This window comes from Capsicum annuum, chromosome 3 (assembly GCF_002878395.1).
Source record: "Capsicum annuum cultivar UCD-10X-F1 chromosome 3, UCD10Xv1.1, whole genome shotgun sequence".
Lineage (NCBI taxonomy): Eukaryota > Viridiplantae > Streptophyta > Magnoliopsida > Solanales > Solanaceae > Capsicum > Capsicum annuum.
Window position 1 is genome coordinate 16,690,589 of NC_061113.1, and position 23,211 is coordinate 16,713,799.

The 23,211-nt window shown below is 38.1% G+C and overlaps 1 protein-coding gene across 3 annotated transcripts; it reads left to right on the forward strand.

The window, feature by feature from the left end:
* Positions 1-58: 58 nt before the first annotated feature.
* LOC107864626 (phosphatidate cytidylyltransferase 1) lies at positions 59-14,291 on the forward strand. Of its 3 annotated transcripts, XM_016711051.2 has the most exons (13): positions 59-282; positions 1,091-1,146; positions 2,256-2,384; positions 2,971-3,224; positions 6,724-6,875; positions 7,108-7,249; positions 10,217-10,373; positions 11,516-11,563; positions 11,649-11,735; positions 13,141-13,269; positions 13,368-13,424; positions 13,741-13,824; positions 13,911-14,291. In XM_016711051.2, the coding sequence occupies exons 3-13, from the start codon at positions 2,310-2,312 to the stop codon at positions 13,998-14,000; spliced, it is 1,275 nt and encodes a 424-aa protein (XP_016566537.1). In that variant the 5' UTR covers positions 59-282; positions 1,091-1,146; positions 2,256-2,309; the 3' UTR covers positions 14,001-14,291. The 3 variants fall into 3 exon arrangements, with proteins under 3 accessions (XP_016566537.1, XP_016566536.1, XP_047265092.1); XM_016711050.2 differs by lacking the exon at positions 1,091-1,146; XM_047409136.1 differs by lacking the exons at positions 59-282; positions 1,091-1,146 and adding an exon at positions 487-654.
* The last annotated feature ends 8,920 nt before the right edge of the window (positions 14,292-23,211 follow it).

A 23,211-nucleotide genomic window follows, 5' to 3' on the forward strand; every position in this document is an offset into this window, starting at 1 on the left:
TTTTTGGCAACATTGAGTGCAATATAATAACATTAACCTTTTTTATATTCTTTGTTTTTGTTGTCATCGAAAGCATGAGAATAAAGACAGCGTTGTCACTACTTCTGGAATTTATATTTTTGATACTTATCAATTCTCTTGCTATAATAAATCTCAAAAATATTTTAATTTACCCTCCAAATGTAACCAAAAAAATAAAAAAAAATAAAGCCTTCATTCCTAAAACTCAGAAACCTCCACCAGGGTCTAGGAGTTCATATTTTTGTCATCACACATACACAGGTTAGATCTTTTTAATTGTTCCTCTCTATAGAATAATTTTTATAATTGTCTGTTGTATTTTTTTTATTGTTGTTATTGTATTTGTATAATTGGCTGTTCTAGTTTGTTGTTGTTGTTGTAGTTGTATAATTGGCTGTTTTTTTTTGCCACTGTTTTTTTTTGTAAAGGTTTATTTATTTCAAAGAATTTAAGTTTGTTTATTTTGGAGGTTCTTTTTTTGATGGTTGAGGTGACCCTTTGTGCAATACAGTATTTTGTTGCTATTTCTTGATTGGAACAGTCTAAAATTGTTCTTTTGCTAATCAAGATTCACTTTTTTTTGCTATGTTTGAGTTGTTTTGGATGGTTGAGGAAGACCCTTTGCATAAAAGAGTATGTTGTTGCTATTTCTTGATTGAAACTGTCTAAAATTGTTGTTTTTGCCAATCAAGATTCACTTTTTTTTTGCTATGTTTGGTTGTTTTGGTTGGTTGAGGAAGACCCTTGCATAAAAGAGTATGTTGTTGCTATTTCTTGATTGAAACCGTCTAACATGTTGCTTTTGCTAATCAAGATTCAATTTGTTTGCTCTGTTTGAGCTGTTTAGGAAGTTTTTTGGATGGTTGAGGTAGACCATTTGTGAAAAATAGTATTTTGCAGCTATTTCTTGATTGAAACTGTCTAAAATTGTTGTTTTTGCTAATCAAGATTCGTTTTTTTTGCTATGTTTGAGTTGTTTTGGATGGTTGAGGAAGAACCTTTGCATAAAAGAGTATATTGTTGCTATTTCTTGATTGAAACTGTCTAAAATGTTGCCTTTGCTAATCAGGATTCAATTTTTTTGGCTATGTTCGAGCTGTTTAGGAGATTTTTTGGAAGGTTAAGGTAGACCCTTTGTGAAAAATAGTATTTTGCAGCTATTTATTGATTGAATCTGTCTAAAATTGTTGTTTTTGCTAATCAAGATTCAGTCATTTTGTTATGTTTGAGTTGTTTTGGAGGTTTTTTTGATGGTAGAGAAAGATCCTTTGCATAAACAGTATTTTGTAGCTATTTCTTGATTGAAAACTGTTTGAATTGTTGTTTTTGCTAATCAAGATTCATTATTTTTGCTATGTTTGAGGTGTTTTGGTCTCTACTTCTTTAGAGGTAGTGGTATGGACTGCGTACAATCTACCCTCCCCAGACCCCACTTATGTGGGAATATACTGGATTTGTTGTTGTTGTTGTTGAGGTGTTTTGGAGGTTTTCTTTATGGTTGAGGAAGACCCTTTGCATAAAATAGTATTTTGTAGTTATTTGTTGATTGAGGCTGTCAAAAATTGTTGCTTTTTCTAATCAAGATTCTTTTATTTTGCTATGTTTGAGTTGTTTTGGAGGTCTTTTTGATGGTAGAGGAAGACCCTTTGCAGGAAACAGTAGTTTGTTGCTTTTTCTTGATCAGAACTGTCTAAATTGTTGCTTTTGATAATCAAGATTAAATTTTCTTGCTATGCTTAATTTGTTTTGGAGGTTTTTTTGATGGTAGAGGAAGGCCCGTATAGCACAAAATAGTATTTTCTAGCTGTTTATTAATTGAAACTGTCTAAATTGTTGCTTTTGAATTTTGATAATCAAGATTCAACTTTTTCGCGATGTTTAAGTTGTTTTGGAGGTTTTTTTGATGGTTGAGGAAGACCCTTTGCACAAAAGCATATTTTGTAGCTTTTTGCTAATCAATATTCAATTTTTTTGCCATGTTTTGAGTTGTTTTGGAAGTTGTTTTGATGATTGAGGAAGACCCTTTGCATGAAAGAATATTCTGTAGCTATTTGTTCATTAAAACTGTCTAAGTTGTTGCTTTTGATAATCAAGATTCAATTTTTTTGTATCCTTGAGCGTCATGCATATCCTTAATTTATATACTGTTGTTGGTATCCCATGAATTTGTTTGAATTTTGGCCATTTATAACTACTTTAAGCTTCTATTTATTTATTTTGTTAAAAATTTCTAGGTTGTTTTAAGTCTTCATGAGTAAGTAGTGGAGTAAGGATTTGATACTGAAGCTATGCAAAAGGATAGTAATTCTGGTGCCCCAGGAACGCCTTCGCCACGATTACGTCGTCGCAGAGGATCTAATGAGGTGACTTTCATTTTCTTTCAGTGTTTTTTAGTGACTGACTCCATTTTCTGCTTTGTTTTCCTGGTTGACTGAATAATGCGTTTAAGATATTAAATTGATTTTTATATTGTATTAGTAGGGACGACCCGGTTCATACCTACTCCGTAGGTGTCGGGGAGGGGGGGACCACTCCGGGCCTGACCTACGCGCCCTCACCCCAGCTTCGCTGGAGGGGCGTTTCGAACCCCCGACCCTGGCACACCACGGTAAGCAAGCTTACCGCTGAGCCAAGGCCATCCCTCTTTATATTGTATTAGTAGCAGCAAAAAATAAATAATGAAATCGTGGTCTAAAATTTGTTCTACCGAGAAAACATCTGGCTAATCTTTAAAATTTGAATAGTTATTTATTACAATTCTTTAAAATTGTGAAAGTGGTATAGACTATAAAATAAAGTTATTTGGTGTCAAACCAGTTGGATTGTGTCAAAATAGAAAGAGTGTCATATAAATTGGAAATAAAACTAGGTTTTGGTTCTGAATCTTGTAGATGCTATGGGTCTGAGTTTTTTCTGAAGATCTTGTTTTCCCTGTTCCTGAATTTTCAGGTTCCCGGAGAGGTTGTCAAAGCAAATGGAGCCCATTTGCTTGTTGAAGATAGGAACAAGTATAAGTCAATGTTGATCCGTTTTTATTCAACTCTCTGGATGATAGGTGGTTTTGCTTTCATCATTTACATGGGACATCTTTATATTTGGGCCATGGTTGTTGTTATACAAATCTTTATGGTAAAGGAGTTGTTCAATCTACTTAGGAGAGCGCAAGAAGACAAGCAACTTCCTGGTTTCAGGATATTAAATTGGTGAGAAGAATCATACTTGTATTTACCTTGTCAGAAAATCATTCTTGTATTTACTATCCTGCTAAATTCCTTTTGACATTGAACTTCTTCTAAACGCCATATATTTTGTTCCATATATAAGGATTTTTGGCAATTAACACTGTAAGAACTGCCATCATTTGAGACCTCAGGTAATAGGTATGGTAAATCTAAAAATGCAGTTGACTAATTTATGAAACTTGAGTATCAGGTCTATAGAGGTTGTGCCTTTACTAAATAAAGGATACAATCATAGGTTGGATAGCATCAGCATATACCCTAATTATTTGTACCATGAGTTGTTTTATTTATCAAAAACTTTGATAACTGTTGCTACATTGTAAGGTAGACACGTCAAATTAACTTTTCTATAGTCTGGATGAATTAACTCACCTGTGGGAACTCGATTATTAACACGTTCTTGCTTTTATTGAAATTTGCATTTGGCTTTTTGTTCAGTTTTCCCTTTTTCTTTTTCTTTTTTTCTTTCACGTACTTCTGGTTTTAAAGGAACCTTAATGTATGTTTATATACACACACATACAACACATTTATAACATTTATAATGTATGTATTATTGCAATGCACTGTTCATCTGTTCTTATTCTAAAGTGATTTTTTCTCTGTGGAATCAAATAAGCTTTGGTTAAATAAACATCGGTCTGTATGCTAAAGTGTTATTCTTTGTGGAATCCAATAAACCTTGCTTGGAATCTGGATGAACTACAATCATTCTGATGCTTGGTGAAATAATGTTGAAACTAATAAAGATCTCTAACATGATTTAGGAAATGGAGTGACAAACTTCGATACATTTCTTGAAATATTAAATGTGAAGGGATTCATGTGAAGGTGCCTGCAAACTTAACATTTAGTGAGAGAAGCTTAAGTGTATCCACTCCAACCAAGAACACAGTCAAAATGTGATCTCCAACTCCGTCTGACCACAATCTTAGTTTCAACTTTTAGAATTTTTGTTAATGACTTTTATTGAAAAAGGATCAACACTAAGCTAGTGCATCAAAACATAGTCATGTGCAATTTGCCGATTGTACCTAACATGGCATCTATGTGCGGTACAAAAAACCCCAGGTTGCACCAAAAAGTTAGCTAAAAGAAAGCTCTGAACTTAAGGCTAAAAATGTATTTCTTGCTGCCTTCAAAAAATGCTAATATTCCTTTCTGTCTAGATTGTCTACCAAATAACTTGTGGTATGGTATTCCAAAATTGTAAGTGACTTTTTGTTGAGTCCGTCTCTGTACCAACATGAACGAAGCTCTCAAGTTTGTATTGTCCAGCATACACGGAGTGCAGCTATAAATACAATCCGGAGCTGAAAGCTGACCTCGTAGCGAATAAAAAAGTTTATGGCATGTCCAGACTGGTTTTGACATAGATAACGTCAACTGCAAACCTTAAAGCTTCTTTTGTGGAGGTTGATCTGGGGGGAGGTATGCCTCCCTAGAGGCTGAGATCTAGAGTTTCTGTCTAGATTTCCTCAAAATGAAGTAACCTGATTTCTGTTAATCTTGAGCGAAGTTGTTGAGCAATGTTAACAACTTATCGTCTTTTATACTTTTTTCCAAGAATGGTAATAGTTCTTATTGTCTTTTATACTTTCTTATCATTTAAATTCCTTCTGAGGAAGAGATCCAGTCTAGTGAACTGGAAAAATCGGCTATCACGGCATTGTAAAGAGAAGAAATACTAGAGATATCATGAAGCTGATCTTTGACAGACGAGAAACCCAATGGCAATCCAAAATCTAATTTTTAAGCCATTGCCATGTAGAAAACCATAATTTTAGGAGAATTTGCCATCATGAAACTGATGTTTGACAGATGAGAAACCCAATGTCAATCCAAAATCTAATTTTTAAGCCATTGCCATGTAGAAAACCATAATTTTAGGAGAATTTGCCTCCATAAGAACAAATATGCTTCCAAACACTCATGCCACGAAGTGGTATTGACTCTTTGGTGTACCGAGAATTCCACAAACTGAACATTCCAATGGGTAATCTTATCCACATGTTCTACTTGTTGAATTTCCAATGCCATTTCAAAACAAAACTTTCATTATGGCACTTCAAGTTCTTAATCCCAGGACTCTCGTTCTTCCTGTTTCTGATAGCATTGCCCCACTTATGAGACATAAAGAGCTGCCTTATTTGTTTCCGTTTCATAGAGTATCTCTTCTCAACTTATCAACACGCTTTAAGATTGACAAAAGTGAATGAAAGAGGAACATTCTATAGGTGTGAGCAGCATGAAGACCACTGATTAACAGTGACTCTTTCCCCTGAGGATAGGTACTGCCATTTCTTTCTAGTTTGCCCAATTTCCCCCAAAAGAGGTAATACCAGATATATCATGGGAAGAGAACGAATGTTGTAATGTAGGACAGTAGCTAGTTAATGAATGTTTGCAACCTGATTCACCGAAAAGACAACTCTTTGTGAAGTTGATGTGAAGCTCGGCAAAGTCCGTGAAAGGTTTTGTCATTACAGCAAGTTTGAGTACTATGTAAAGAAATCCATGTTTAAGTACTAACCACTAACTACGACAAGTTCTATTAGTTATTTGAACCTTTGAAAGTCAAATTAACTTATATGAAATCAAGGAGCATAGTCAATGATGTGGACAAAAGATATCTTTGAAGCATTTATCTCTTATGTGCATGAGTAGGCCATCCATTATTCTTAAAGGGAAAAAAAATAATTTTAAGAGCATTTAGCTTAGACCGACCCCGAAGGGGAGCCTTGGAGTAACTGGTAAAGTTGCTGCCATGTGACCAAGAGGTCACGGGTTCAAGCCTTGGAAACAGCCTCTGGCAGAAATGCAAGATAAGGCTGCGTACGATACACCCTTGTGGTGGGGTCCTTCCCCGGACACCGCGCATAGCGGTAGCTTTAGTGCACCGGGCTGCCCTTTTTTTTAGCTTAGACTGACACCAAAAGGATGTGGTGCAGTGGATGGCTGCTCCTCCATTAACTAGAAGTCTGTTGGTGGATGGAAAGAGAAAACAAATTTGTCAAAAGATTATAGCTAAGACCGCACATGCTTCTGTAAGCTTGTCAACTTGAGGGCACCAGAGAGTTATGCAGAAAAAAGGTAGAAATACGGCCATCTATACAAGTGCTGCTCACTCTAAACCTTCAATAAATTTGGTAGATTCATTCGGATACTCACACTTTAGGTAAAATGAGAAATGTGATTATCATCCCTAATTGTCCTGAGTGCAGCTTTCTAAAATTTGGATGTTCAAAAGTTCATGAAGAATGTACGCCTGATTGGCCGCCCTTCCAACAAAATCCAGCCATACTAAAGTGGTTTCCTCTGTTGAGTGGCTTCATGAGTGATATGTATATGCACAATGTAGTTTGAGAAGCTTGGAAATTTATTTTACTAGATTGGATACAATATCTTAGTATTTACAGGTTCCCCTTTCTGTTTTTGCTTATTCTGCTATTGTCTCCAGGCACTTTTTCTTTACAGCAATGTTGTTTGTATATGGACGCATCCTAAGCCAGAGGCTTGTCAACACAGTTACTTCTGACAAATTTTTATACAAGCTTGTTAGCAGATTTATCAAGTATCACATGGTCACGTGTTATTTTTTGTATATTGCAGGTTCGTACTTTTATCGAGCTCTTCGATTTAATGTTGCAAACTGGACAATGACCTTTCCATTTTAAAACACCCAAGACATATCAAAATAACATATTGTTCAGTGTAGAGTTGTTTTGCTAATATTTCCTGCCTTATTTTTTTCATTAGATGCATGATTTTGTGATACTGACTGCTGGATCAGTACCTTTTTCGCTGGTTGAGTTTTACTTTTTCCCCTCTCATTTGAGATCAGGTTTTGTGTGGTTCATTCTGACGCTGAAGAAGAAGAGGTACAAGTATCAATTTGGCCAGTTTGCTTGGACCCATATGATTCTGATTGTGGTGTTTACTCAGTCCTCTTTCACAGTAGCCAATATTTTCGAGGGAATTTTCTGGTAAGCAGCTTGAATCTATTTCTTCCGTTTTGAATAGATTTTCTATGTCTTTTTTCTTTCACTTGTCGGATTTTATGTCATTTTGCTGCCGAAACTATTCTTTGGAGCCTCTACTCTGCCCTCCACTTTTTCTCATTGCTGTGTTCCCTTTTTGGCCAGCATCCACGGTGTGTCTAACTTCAGGTTTCTTAGGTAAAGTAAGCATATTGCATTGGAAAGACATCAAGATGCAAGATTACATAGAAAAAGAAAGTAATAGCTTCAGAGCATAGCTACATGAAGCTATGATAATAAGCAAAAACCTGTGGAATTTTCAAAAGAATACTATCTTGGAACTCTTCTAAATTAGAGTCGAGGAGCTAACAAATTCCAAAAAGTTATCGACACTGTTTATGGGGCATCAACTAACTAAGGTAACTAATTAAATAGCCTTTAAAGAGCTAATGGGAGTTGAGTTACCATCAAAACATCTGCGGTTTCTTTCTTTCCAAATACACCAAAATATAGCTGCTGCAATCATATTCCGGATCCTTTGACGGATTTCTCAACTCTCCATGATATCCAGTTTCAAAGGCATAACCCAATTGAGATCAAACTTTGAGAAGAAGTGCCAAACTTCGGCTGTCAGTGGGCAGAGCGAAAAAAGGTGATTCACAGTTCCATTGGTTTGTTGGCATAGGTAGCATCTGTTGATAAGAATGATGCCTCTTTCTGAAGTTTTCTTGGGTAGGCAGGCACCTTTTAGGGCTGTCCAGGTAAAAAGACTAACTTGATGCGGTTGCCTAGTCCTCCAAACATGTTTCCAGGGTCACTCCTTGAAAATACCATTCACAGATAATCCAAGTTTGTAGCATTCTTTCACAATTTAATCACCCTTCTTTGAGTTTCCCCATAGGAGCCGGTCTGGGGCATGAGCCAGATTATACTCCTCTAGATAAACCAGGTGATTGAGTAGCTCATTGACTTCCCATTCCTGAAGATTCCTCTAAAAGTAAGGCTCCAAATATTGCATTCCCTGTAATGAGCAATGGATGCCTCTCTATTGTTTGCTATTTGGAATAGTCGTGGGTAAACAATCTTTAAAGTAGTGTCCCCTATCCATAAATCTTCCCAGAATTTGATGCATGGTCTATTACCAACCTTGAAAGAGACTTTTAGGAAGAATTCCTCTTGTAGGCTGTTAATGACAATGAGTTCCCAACCCCCCCGCACCATGGGGTTCTCTGCTTCTGACAGAACTTCAGTGATTCTGGGCACCATATATGGCTAGTATGATGTCTTTCCAGTAGCCAGAGCCTCAGGTTGACCATATCTCCATAACCACTTCATTAGCAGACCTTTATTGTGCAAGTTCAAATCTCTGATCCCCAAACCTCCTAGAGTCTAGGAAGGGTCATTATTTGCAATTTGACTGTTTCCTTCCCAAAGGAACTTCCTTCCATGGTGTTATCAATCTGCTTTGTGAATGAACTTGGCATGGGAAAGAGGGACATGATACAGGTGGGAATACTGTCCAGAACAATTATAGAGAGAGTCTACCTCCATGAGAGAGGTACTGAATCTGCCATGTTACAAGTCTCTTCGCCGTTCTTTCAATGTTTCCATTTATCTCAGTTGACTTGAACTTATCTCCAAGAGGTAATCCCAAATAAGTAGTAGGTAAAGCTTCAGTTTTTCAGCTTAAGATTTTTGCCATCTTCTAGGTTGGGAACTTCATTTTCTGGGTAAATTTAACTCTTGAGCATGTTAATGTGCAAACAGAATCAAAGACTATCAAAGTCATTTTGAGATAATTTACTTGCTGGCTGTCTGCCAACAAAAATCATATTATTATTATCTGCATAAAGCAGATGAGAAACAGTGACAGAGGTGTTGAGATTTCTGCACACCTGAAATCCTTGGATCCGTTGAATCTTTCTGTCTCTGGCAAATAACTGAGTGAGGCCCTCCATTGCCAAAATAAATAGGAAAGCGGAGAGTGGATCTCCTTGGCTGAGACCCTTTTGAGGAGAGGAAAATCCAACTGGACTTCTGATTACTAGAACTGAGAATTTTACAGTTGAGATACAAAAGAATATCCACCTTATCGACCTATTCCCAAAGCCTATCTTCTTTAGTAACTCAATTAAAATATGACCAATTTAATTGATCAAAAGCCTTCTCTATATCCAACTTACATAGAATGCCAGTCCCCACTATTTTATCTTCCGGTCAAACACCTCATTTGCAATCAAAGATGCATCACGGATTTGCCTATTCTTGATAAAAGCACTTTGTTTTCCAGGGACGAATTTTCTCACCACCATTTTTGGCCTCTCAGCTAAAACTTTAGCCACCAGTCTGTAAGCACTGCCTATCAGTCTCATTGGTCTGAAATCCCTAAGCTCTAATGCATCTTTCTTCTTTGGTATGGAAGCAATGTATGTGGCGTTGTACGACCGAACCATTTGACAATTTTGGTGAGAGAAGTTGAAGGCTCCCATCATATCTGTTTTGATAAAACACCAGGAGTTTTGAAAGACAGGCATCAGGACCCTGATGCTTTGTCTGGAGCACTGGATTTGAGGGCTGTGAATACTTCAAGTTCACTGGAGGGTGCTTCCAGTTCCAGCAACTCCTCAGTGCTAAGGGTAGAAAGATTTCCAAAGTCAGCTATAATTTTCTTTCCTTAACATGCATATGTCTAGTCGAAAGATAGCGTAATGTTTTTGGGAACCAACACACAATACCACATCTTTTTTGGCCATTTTCACAAGTCTGTGTTCCATTATTTCTTCCTCCTTTTTTTTCTTCGCTATGTGGGAATATACTGGGTTTGTTGTTGAAGCTTGCAACAAAATTTTACGGGGATGTGGAACTTCTTCCGCTTCTTTTTTCCTTTTCCTTTTTTGGGTAGTTAAAATTGAAATAAAGCAACAAAATTTGACATGGATATAGAATTTCAATTAAAGGGTTACTTTAATGCAGGTTCCTTCTCCCGGCATCGCTCATTGTCATCAATGATATAGCTGCTTATATATTTGGATTCTTCTTTGGAAAAACTCCTTTGATCAAGTTGTCTCCAAAGAAAACTTGGGAGGGCTTTATTGGGGGATCAGTAACAACCATTATCTCCGCATTTCTGGTGAGTGGCTGTGTATTTTGCGAAAAACTCTTTAAGGGATTTGTCTCTAGTTTGGAATTGATGACAGTGCACACTGGTCCTATTCATATGTTATGCAGGCTTATCAATATAAACTCTATCAGCGCATCTGTTACCTACCTGTTCAAAAAACAAGTATCTACTAATACAACATGCTCTAATGCTCAAATCTGTTCTGGTTTCTGCAAATATTTATTTATGCAACTGTTCAAATGTCAGGCTGTTTTAATGTTGTTAGTTCTAAGTGCTATTTATTATTAAGTTAGTTTCATTGGTCAAAGAAAAACAGGTTAATTATATGAGTTTCAAACTGAAATTTGGATGAATAATGTTTATTTAGCTTATCCTTTTCCCACCCTCAGAAGAAAAAAGCACAGACACATCTGTACTAGTGTATTAATTTTATTTAGTATAAGACGTGGAGAGTACCTCACACCCATAAAAGGGTGTCTTCCGTCTATTGTCTCTACTTATCTTTCCCTCCTCTTAATTTTACCACATGATATCAGGAGCCTATACAATGTTGGCAGAGACATGAGTAGCTTCGCGTATCAGCAAAAGGCATTATACTGTCGGTTCTGTCAGCTTTTTTCTTCTCCGCTATAATTCAATATTCTTGCTTCTTTTCAATGACTTAGCACCACCCTTATTTGCGGGTAATTATTCCTGTGGCATTGCGTCCCTTGTTGGTAACAGTTTTGGTAAACAGCCTCGATATAGCACTTCGGATATTGTTACGACAACAACTTTTCCACTGAGATTCTGATGACCAAACTTCCCGAAGTTCACCTGCAACCAACCATTCAAACAACTATTTGCTTTTTCTGTTTCGACTAAGCTTAACTCAAAGTTGATTTTCTCACCTTTTTTTTTGAGGGTCGTGTTAGTGTGTGAATGAATTATTGTTAGATATAGTGTTACATGTTCGTATTTAGTTACTCTCTCTTAAGATAACTTATGAATGGTATGTCGTGTACTGTGTTGTCATCAAACTATCTGTGTACTCTCTCCCTTTCACTTGTTTTCCCTGCACCTACTAAAGGTTTGTTTCAACAGTGATCTGAGAGGGGTGTATGCTTTTCTCATATTCTACTGACTACTTTCTGTTATGTGCTAATGTGCAGCTTGCCAATATATTTGGTCGCTTCAGATGGCTAACATGCCCTAGGAAGGTAATATTTTAGATCTCTCTCCCTGTTGTCTTGTGGATTTTCTCCTCGGTTTTGGAAAGCATAAATTCCATATTGGTTAATGCAGGATTTATCAGTTGGGTGGCTTAATTGTGATCCTGGTCCACTGTTTAAGCCAGATTACTTTACTGTACCAGAGTGGTTTCCTTCATGGGTAAGTGAATTTCCGTCGAACCTGGACTTTGAAGTTTTTCTCTTTTGCTTTGTCATTACTTGAATATTTTACTATTCTAGTGACTTCGGTAAATCCTTGTATCTTTTCAAGTGATGAGCTATGTCCTCACCCCTTCCAACTATATATTGTTGGTTTTCAAGCTCTTTCCTTACCTATTGAAGGACGGAGTGTCGGTTTAGGCAATGTTCTCTTTCTCAAAGCATGTTGATGGTAGTGTGAAATAACTATCTGTCCCATTTTGCATCCTACTTTGATGGTTGTAGACTAGAATTGATGGTTTTTATTTAATGTAATGTGGGTTTAAATTTGGTGAATGCTTTACTTTCTGAAAAGTGTTATCCAATTTTTTCGTTAGCTATGGTGTCTGGGTTACAGATTGCGCATATCTCAACTAATCATCGAACAGTCTTCCAGTCTACTAGGACATATTAGCAAGATAATTTTGCTCCCAAGGTTGATCAGATGGGCACAGGCCAAGTGTTGTAGTTGAGATGCTCAACTGAGAATTGAGATCTCCATGTTGTTAGTGCGGCGCCCTGAGTCGTCATGCCATTACTTTGGAAACCTGAAAAGTGTGCATCTCTCGTAAAATCAATCTAGTGATTTCATTTAAATTATAATTATAAGAAATAATAATAGTACAGGAGAGCGTAAGGATATTGGATTTGTTTTTTAACTGCTGCTACTTAAATATCTGGAAGACCATAAAACTACTAAAAAGGTCAGCCATGCCCATAAGGCATCCCGCGTTAGCAGGTAAGGGGAAGGGCCGCACCCCAAGAGGTGTGATGTGAAATTACCTATGTGAACCAAACCATAAAATTGTATGATACTTTCCCAATTAGCCATAAAAATTATTTTGAACTTCAACTTGGAATACTATTTTCAAATCAATGTTTGTTCTATGATTTGGTATATTATCTCAACTTCAACTTGAAATGGAGAATTTGAAGTTGGAAAACTGTTTTGAGAAGAGTATTTCAAGTGATATTATGGTTTTCACTCACTCAACTTCAAAACTTCTAACTTTTTCCAATTCATGTCCTAACACAAATACTCTTTTTCAACTTCAAACGGATACTGTCTGAAGCCAAAATTTCTCAAAGTATTGAGTCTTGAAATAGTTGTTTTTCTCTTGTTGATGTGTTGAATAGTACGGTTCATGAGATACAACTGCAAGTGGTTCTTTTTGATTGTCCTAAATTCGACATTATATTATCCAGTGATTCACACTTCATAAAAAAATAGAAATCAAGTCATTTTCACCTTCTTCTTTATGCTTGTGTTGTTTTTCAGCTTTCTGAAGTCTATTCAAATCCTTGTAAGTTTTGAACCAGCATTGACTTTATAATCTTCGGTCCTTAACTAATTCTTATTACTGCAGTTACCTTGGAGAGAGATCTCTGTTTTGCCTGTGCAATGGCATGCTATGTGGCTTGGCTTGTTTGCTTCAATCATAGCGCCTTTTGGAGGCTTTTTTGCGAGTGGCTTTAAGAGGGCCTTCAAGATCAAGGTTCAATGTTTTCCCGGTCTTGTCTTATAGGTGCCTTAGTGGGATCATGAATGCTGTTGTAGTTTTAAAGTTCTTTTTATTTTTCTTCCGTGCTGTAGGATTTTGGTGATAGTATACCTGGACATGGTGGCATGACAGATAGAATGGATTGTCAGGTGAGCTAAATATCTCTCTCTCTACACATATTGTCGGACACGATTTATGGACTGCAACCCCCATGGGAGATATGAAGTATCATTGTCTTCCAAGTTTCTTTCACTTCAATGGCTTCATGAAATTGGGTCATATAAGTTAATTGAAAAACATATTGTTGCGGTGTGCATGTGTGTGTGTTTTGACTGTACCTTGTATATGATTAGTATTTCCTCAGACCGATTGATTTCTCCTCTCGTATTCTGGCCTTTTAGTATTGCTTTCTACTAGTTATGTGAACTCAGTTTGTGATTTTTTCTTGTGTTTATGTTCATGCAGATGGTGATGGCTGTTTTCGCATATATCTATCATCAGTCTTTTGTGGCGCCTCAGAACTTGTCAGTTGAGATGATCTTGGATCAGGTATGCATCTCACGTTACATGAAGTCCAGTAAATTCCTCATTGAAGTATACCGTTATAGCTGATACACTTATTCTATACGATGTAGATAATAATGAACCTATCTTTTGAGGAGCAGCAAGTTCTGTACTCAAATCTCGGGCAGATCATCGGGGACAAGATATTTGGTGAATCTTGAGGACATCACATAAGCTTGTATGATTATTGTAGCTTTTAGATAAGCATATCTTGTAAATGTTTTCTTTTTGGGTTAGTGTTGCTGCTCTTGGCTTTTCTCGCGTTGTACAGTCTGTCGCCCTTCTCCTATCTCTTTGTTTTATATTCTTGGTTATTATATTCTTTAGTAGTTCAGTGCATCCCTATTGTATTGACCAAATTATAGGCATGGTGAGGCATTAGCTATGAAACTGCATGTGCAATGACATATAGTTAACTGATTTATTATAAAAATGCATATGAGATTGGTTCATTTGTTTACTTTTTCTTCTCTCGTATAAAAGGAGGCATGCCAGAAATTCTGCATTTATTTGCCCAAGCTACAAAGGCTCACGTTGTATGAGGAAATCTCACTTTGTCATTATCATATCATAAATAAGTTCGCTCTTGACTCTCGAGGATGCGACCTAATGATTAATGAAGTGGGTCGAGAACCGCGAGGTTTCAGATTCAAATTTCGTACTTAATTGTGGTGGGAGCTGATAGGTATCGTATGGGCATCACCATTCCTCACAAATAACTTTTAAAGTGTCTTTAACAATTTTTTTTTTGGTAGTGAAAGTAGGCAAGTGTTTTTTTATATATACTCTAATTAAGCAATCTAACATGAGACGAATCTGTCATGACTCAATTTTTTTATTTTTTTTTTGGTGGTGAAGTAGACAAGTCTCTTATATACTCTAATTAAGCAATCTATTAGCGATTACTAATTATTTCTCGAAGGGAATTACTCCCTTCATTTCTTTTTATTTGCTCCCTTTTTTTTTTTGAGTCGAACAATATAAATTTTGATTAATATTTTTAGATGTATTTTTTAATTAAAATAAAAAAAAGAAAATTTGTAATTTATAGTATTTTTCGTATAGTTTTTGAATATCTAAATTTTAATTTTAAAAAATTAAACTCATCTAATCTAATTTAATTTTCAAGCTTAAATTGACTCTAGGAAAACGAAAAAAACATGTAAAGAGAAATGGAGAGATTAATAAACTTCACAGTCCCACTCCTCAGACTAGACTGCTCAGACCAGACTGGGACCAATCATAGAGAGTGACCACATTGCTCAGTCACCAGACTGAAACCAATCATAGAGAGTGACTAGACTGCTCAGACCAGTCTGGACTCCTCAGTCCCACTCCTCAGACTAGACTGCTCAGACCAGATTGGGACCAATCATAGAGAGTGACCAGACTGCTCAGACCAGACTGGGACTTCTTAGTTCCCACTCCGACTAGACTGCTCAGACCAGACTGGGACCAATCATAGAGACTGACCAGACTGCTCAGTCACTAGACTGGGACCAATCATAGAGAGTGACTAGACAGCTCAGACCAGATGATACAATGCTAAGTGTGTATCAAGAAATTCCAACCAACACAAGAACAACAAGATGAACAACAAAGTGCTAGTGAATCGAAAATGGCCACACACGGCTTCACTAGGCTTGCAACACTTGTTTGAACTAGAAAAGTGAGTTTAACAACAAGAACAACAAAGACAATATTGCTAGTGAATCGAAAGAGCCCCACACGGCTTCACTAGACTTTTATATTCAACAACACAATGTTAACAGGATTTACAAAGAAAGAGATAGAAGCTTGACACACAATATTCATTAATCTAAGAACCCTAACAAGAGAAAGGACCCTAAGACTAATAAATATCAATACCAAGTTCTTACTTGGACCAAGAGGAACTCAAAGAACCTCAAGAACCTAGTTTATAGCCAAGATACAACACTAGTATCACTCTACTTGTGCGAATTTGGTTTTGGCCTCTCCAAATGATGAGAAAGAGAAGTAAAATTTTTACAAATCTTTGTTTCTTGAATAATAGGAATGAACTAAAGCAAGACTAGCCCTATTACATGGCTTATATAGTCACTTAGAAAGAAGGGACAAAGACCAAATTACCCTTGGCATTTAAGTAGGTGGGTTTAGGGTGTCTTGGTGGGCCTCTTTATATTTTATTAAATATAGGCCCTTAGATGGGCTCACAAGGGCCTCACACATGGCTAAGAATGTGAACAAGGCTTGAAGTCGTTGCAATTCACGTGCTTGGCTTCGTGTGAAAGGTCTCGAGCTAGAAATTCCCATATCATCCTCTCTATCTTGAAGGGAATTTTCCCTCAAATTCGAATTATTGCCATCCTCCACCGTTTCCACCCGAGAGAGATCACACACGTTAAAAGTGTTGTGCACTTGATATTCCGGGGGTAGATCAATCTTGTAGGCATTGTCGTTGATCCTTTCTAATACTTGGAATGGGCCATCACCCTGTGGCATCAACTTAGCATACCTTTGAGACGGGAATCTATCCTTCCTTAGGTGCACCCACACCCAATCTCCCGGTTCAAGAATGAGCTTTCTTCTTCCTTTGTTGGCTCGCCTCGCAACTTTTTGTTTTTTCTTCTCCAACCGCAACCTCACCTTATCATGTAGATTTTTCATGGCCTCGGCCCATTTTCTTCCATCTAAGCTTATCACAAGATCACTTGGAAAAGGGGTTAAATCCAAAGGGGTGAGGAGGTTGATGCCGTATACACACTCAAAGGGTGTCATCCCTGTGCTCGAGTGTATAACACGATTATAAGCAAACTCAATCAACGGTAAGTGCTCCTCCTAAGAAGTCATTTTTCCTTTAACCATGGACCGTAGCATAGACCCTAAGGTCCTATTTACTACTTCCGTTTGACCATTGGTTTGTGGGTGGCATGAAGTCGAAAACAACAACTTAGTAGCAAGTCTACCCCACATGGACTTCCAAAAGTGGCTTAGGAATTTAGAATCCCTATCACTCACTATGGTCATCAGAACACCATGAAGTTTTACAACATTATCAACAAACAAAGAGGCTACGCTAGGCGCATCATCACATTTAGAACAATGAATAAAGTGAACCATCTTGGAAAACCGATCCACCGCGACAAAAATACTATCTCGCCCCCTTCTAGTCCTCGACAATCCCAACACGAAGTCCATTGATATGTCAAACCAAGGACGCAAAGGGGTGGACAATCAGGTGTACAACCCGTGGGGTTGGAGCCGTGACTTGGCTCCTTTGCACTCAACACATTGGCCGCAAATCCGGGCCACATCCTTGTGCATTCTAGGCCAATAAAATTGTTCTTCTAAAATTCTGAGGGTCTTCTCGACCCCAAAATGGCCCATTAGATCGCCATTGCGTTCTTTCCTCACAAATAATTCTCTCCACAAACTTGAGGGAACACACAATCGTCTATCTTTAAACAAGTATCCATCAAATTTGGTATAGGGATGAGAACCCCTATCCGTAACCCACCTATCCCTTTCTAACTTTTCACTTTCCCTATAGATAGGGGCGAAGTGAGGGTCCTCGAGATATAAAGACTTGAGGCTTTCAAACCCCATCAACTTAGACGACAAAGTAGACACAAGCACATGTTTTCGGGATAAAGCATCGGCAACCATATTGTCTTTACCATTCTTGTATTGAATAACATAAGGGAAATTTTCAAGAAATTCAATCCACTTGGCATGCCGCCGGTTAAGCTTGTCTTGTGCCCGTAGATTCTTTAAGGATTAATGATCCGTTCGGATCACAAATTTTTTAGGCCACAAATAATGTTGCCAAATGGCCAAGGCTCTAATCAAGGCATACAACTCTAAATCATACGTAGAGTAGTTTAGAGTTGCTCTTTTAAGCTTTTCGCTAAAGTAGGCAATAGGCTTCAATTCTTGCATTAAAACCGCGCCTATGCCGACTTTGCTTGCATCACATTCGACCTCAAAAGTCTTGTCAAAATTCGGCAATTGTAGCAAAAGGGCCGAGTGAGCATAGCTTTCAAGTCCTCGAAGGCCTTAGCTTGTTCATCTCCCCACTTGAAAGGCCGATCCTTTTTAATCACTTCGGTCAAGGGGGCGGCAATGGTGCTAAATCCTTTGACAAAATGTCTATAAAAACTAGTCAACCCATGGAAGCTTTTCACTTCACCTACGGTTTTGGGAGTTGGCCAATTTTTAATGGCGTCAATCTTAGATTCATCCACTTTGACCCCTCTTGAGCTCACCACAAACCCAAGAAATACAACCTCATGGACACCAAAAGAACACTTTTCTAGATTAGCATATAACTTCTCCTTTCGGAGGACATCAAACATACATTATAAATGCTTTACATGCTCATCTAAGGACTTACTATACACCAATGCATCATCAAAATAAACAACAACAAACTTTCCGATAAATGGCTTCATCACATGATGAATGGCATAACCATCCATTCATAGAAACCGAATTTGGTCTTGAAGGCGGTTTTCCATTCATCACCCGGTTGCATACGAATTTGGTGATAGCCACTCCTCAAATCAATTTTGGAAAACAAACACGAACCACTCAATTCATCAAGCATATCATCTAACCTAGGAATAGGGTGACGATATTTTACCATTATCTTGTTGATGGCTCGGCAATCAACGCACATACGCCAAGTCCCATCTTTCTTGGAAACTAGTAGCACCGGAACCGCACAAGGGCTCATACTCTCCTTGATATATCCTTTGTTAAGGAGTTCCTCAACTTGGGGTTGCAATTCCTTGGTATCCATCGGGTTGCTCCTATAAGCCGGTTTGTTGGGCAATTGCTAACCCGACACAAAATAATTTGGTGCTCAATTCACCAAAGTGGGGGCAATCCTTGCGGTAATTTCTTTGGGAAGACATCCTCATAATCCTGCAAAACATGAGAAATAGGAGGAGAAATGGAAATGTTAGTGGCGTTAGTGTTAAAACAATAAGCCAAGAAGAGCATCAGAGTGTCCTCGTCATGATCCACAAATAATTCTTTCCTCCTAGCCATCATCACCATACTTTTTTACCCCTTAGAAATTAGAAGCCCCTCGGTTTCCCCTACTCCCTCACTCTTGGGTTCCCCTCTTTTTCCCTTACTCTCGGCCTTCTTTCCCTTTTTCCTTAATTCCCGCATCTTTAGGTATAATTCATTCACTTGGGAAGGCAATAATGGATGAAGAGCGACCTTTCGACCATCCTTCTCAAGTGTATACCGATTGGACCTTCCATCATGTTTGGTCGACCTATCATATTGCCAAGGCCTTCCTAACAACAAGTGACAAGCTTGCATTGGTATCACATCACAAAGCACCTCTTCATGGTAGTTGGCTACCTTAAAATATATCACACATTGCCTTGTGACCTTTAACTCGCCGCATTCATTCAACCATTGCAACTTGTAAGGACTAGTGTGAGGTGTAGTCAGTAATTTCAAGAAGTTCACCATTGCAACACTAACCACATTCGCACAACTTCCACTATCTATCACCATAGTACACATACTTCCCTTCACAAGACATTTAGCATGGAATAAATTTTCCCGTTGGCTAGGGTCATCTATCGCCTTACTAATCATGGCACGCCTCACTACAAAGTTTGAAACCACGCACTCCCCTTTTTGCGGATAAGCATCCTCACAATCATCATCATTATGTGGCTCATTTTCGGGTTTCTCTCTATCTTGAGGCTCGGCCTCATTCTTTTCTTTTTCAAGAACTACTTCCTCACCAAGGTAATACAATCTCCCTTCCCTTAGGATCAATTGCGTCGGTTTGTACATTCATTGGCTTTATGTCCCCAACCTTGGCACTTGAAACATTGGAACCCTTTAGGATTAGGATACTTGTGAGCTTTTTGCCGGGGAGGAAATTTATGGACTGCTTTAGGCTTGGACAACCTTGTAGTGGCGGGTTGGTCCTTGTTTTTGGGCCAACCCAAAAATGGTTGAACCATATCTTTGCTCCTCGGCCAATCCGAGGTTGATGGTCCCTTTCCCTTGAACGGCGACCTCTCTTTAAGCTCTCTTTCAATCTCAAGAGCCGCTTGGAAAATCCCTTCAAGACATCAAACTTGTGAAGCATCAAATAAGTGGAGATCTCTTTGTTCAGCCCACACTTGAACCGAATGATGTCATGGCCAATTTGTTCTCCCCGATGATTAAGCTTCAACATGAGTTGTTGAAACTTATCATAGTATGCCATAACACTTCGATTCCCTTGTCTCAAATTGTACAACCTAGCAAGCAACTCATGATGATAACTTTCAGGAAGATACCGTTGCCTCATTAGGTACCTCAACCGAAACCATGGTGGTGGTTGTCCCTCTACCAACTCATTGCCGAACCGCTTGACGTATTCCCACCAAGTGTTAGCATAGCCTTCAAAATGAGCTATGGCATAACAACTCTTCTTCTCCTCCGAGATATCATTCACTTGAAACACTTTATCACACGCCGACTCCCAAGCAAGATACACCTCGGGGTCACTTTCACCCTTAAATATAGGTAGGCTCAATTTGATGGTATTGATGCCTACGTCTATCTCTAGGTGTCGGTTTTCCCTTTCTCCATACCCTCAGTATCTCCTTGGATCCACACGACCTCCTCTAATCTCTTCCTCCCTCATGTAAGCATCGTCAAAGGCTCCATACCCTTTATAATCCTCTCTACCATATTCCTCAAGGTGGACGGGATGATTTTGGAAATTTGGAACTTGATTCGGAGGAATTGGATTTTGTGAAGGTGGTGATCTTTGGTTTAGTGGAGCTTGGAAGGGGAGGTTCGTATTTTGTGGAGGCATTTGACGTTCGACTACCTCTTGCGGAACTTGAGACATTTGGGAATGGGTTAGTCTATTGGAGTCTCATTTTAGAGGGTTATAAGTAGTTTGGCTTGCGGCATTTAGTGGAGCTAGTGAAGGATTTGGCAATTGTGGCCATGTTTCGGGAGTAACGGTGTCGGAAGAATTTCTATCATGTCCACTTGACGAAACATGTTGAGGAGTAGAAGGACGAGAGTTCCTTTGACTCTCCACTTGTTCTAAAATCCCACTAATAGTTGTCACTTCTCCCCTTATGGCTCCCACCTCCGTACTCAACCTTTCAAGAGCTCGGGTCATAGCCTCAAGAGTGACCCTCATATTCTTCATTTCATTAGAATCCATGGTTTGAGACGTGGTTCCCTCCATTATCAAGGTATTACCTACACAAGCAACAAATAAGTTAGTTTAAAATCCCTCTCCTCACTCACACTCTCTTGGTTCACTCACACTCAAGTTCCACAAGAGTTGTAGATTAGCTAGGAACTCGTAAATCCGTAAGGTATGAGTATGCTCTTGCCCGGAATGAATTCTTGTTTGAAACTCAAAGAATTCTCGTCGGACTAGAGCCAAGAGTTACAACGTATTCAAACGACAAAAGCACACAAACAAACGTTGACACGAACACAAGGCTTCAAGTGACTAATTGACAAGCTAGTAGGAATGTACTAGTTTGTTAATTAGTTCTCAAGTCAATTAGAGGAAACTAGGAATCAATAATTAAAAACTAGAACATCCAAATTTGAGCTTAATTATCACGTGAACAGTAACTAGGGTGACATGGCAGCATGTCAATGGCCGCGGGTCCACATAAATAGTTCATCAACTTGAAGTCTTAGTCCCCTTAGATCTTTTGTAATGGATGACTTGTTATTGGGATGGAAAACATAAAGTGTTGTAACATTTTTCAAACCCCCCCTTTTTTTTTTCAAACTCAAAAGGTGATGTTTGACCTCACTAGTCCCACAAGACAAGGTTCCTTGTTTTAAGGAAAAGTGGTTGTCAAGTCTTGAAAAGGTGATGTTGGCAAGTCTTCTCACAAACAATTTTCAATTTTGTCTTACAACCTTTTTGGATCTATTTATCTTTATAGAAATTAAGACATAAGATGAGGAGAAGTTTAGGATGAACACAACATCAACACCTTCAAGAACACAACAACAATACACCACAATGGTCACTTCCAAGGTTTTTTTTTTTCACAACACAATTCTCTTTTTCATTAAGCTCAACTTTAGATTTAGACACCCTTTGTGTTGATGAGAAAGAAACCAACACAAGAAACAACTAAACAAGTAAAACTTTTGTAGATCTACAACCAATTTTTTTTACCAAAATGTTCAAGAACACACTTTTTGGTAAGAGCTTTCCAAGATTGTTTTTGTAAGAACAAAATCTAGCCTTGAGCTTTGATACCAAATGATACAATGCTAACTGTGTATCAAGAGATTCCAACTAACACAAGAACAACAAGATGAACAACAAAGTGCTAGTGAATCGAAAATGGCCACACACGGCTTCACTAGGCTTGCAACACTAGTTTGAACTAGAAAAGTGAGTTTAACAACAAGAACAACAAAGACAATATTGCGAGTGCATGGAAAGAGCCCCACACGGCTTCACTAGACTTTTATATTCAACAACACAATGTTAACAAGATTTCCAAAGAAAGAAATAGAAACTTGACACACAATATTCATTAATCTAAGAACCCTAACAAGAGAAAGGACCCTAAGACTAATAAATATCAATATCAAGTTCTTACATGGACCAAGAGGAACTCAAAGAACCTCAAGAACCTAGTTTCTAGCCAAGATACAACACTAGTATCACTCTACTAGTGAGAATTTGGTTTTGGCCTCTCCAAATGATGAGAAAGAGAAGTAAAAAATTTACAAGTCTTTGTTTCTTGAATAATAGGAATGAACTAAAGCAAGACTAGCCCTATTACATGGTTTATATAGTCACTTAGAAAGGAGGGACAAAGACCAAATTACCCTTGGCATTTAAGTAGGTGGGTTTAGGGTGTCTTGGTGGGCCTCTTTACATTTTATTAAATATAGGCCCTTAGATGGGCTCACAAGGGCCTAAGAATGTGAACAAGGCTTGAAGTCGTTGCAACTCACGTGCTTGGCTTCGTGTGAAAGGTCTCGAGCTAGGAATTCCCGTATCACCAGACTGGGACCCAGACGTCTGGGTCTTCACAGTCGACTCCTCCTTAGACCAGACTGGGACTGGGACCAATCATCACAGTCCCATTCCTCGCTCTTGCTAGGACCAGACTGGCTGTATTTTTACAGTTCCACTCTTCCTCTCAGACCAGATTGGGCTGAGAGCAAGAAGTATCTGAACCAGTTTTAACTAATTGATGAGACTAAAGACATCTCAATAAAATTAGTGGCTTAGAACTAAATTTTAATTTGAGGTCTTAAAATATACATATACACGATAAATAAAAAAGTTAGTGTTATTTTTTTTTCATAATTGTTGTTTTAAGTATATATTATATTTCACATAGTAATATTATTATT

Coding starts and splice junctions, on each gene's coding strand:
- LOC107864626 (XM_016711051.2), top strand. CDS start 2,310: ATGCAAAAGGATAGTAATTCTGGTGCCCCAGGAACGCCTTCGCCACGA. Junction 10,374..11,515: donor CCATTATCTCCGCATTTCTG/GTGAGTGGCTGT, acceptor GCTAATGTGCAG/CTTGCCAATATATTTGGTCG. Junction 13,425..13,740: donor CAGATAGAATGGATTGTCAG/GTGAGCTAAATA, acceptor ATGTTCATGCAG/ATGGTGATGGCTGTTTTCGC.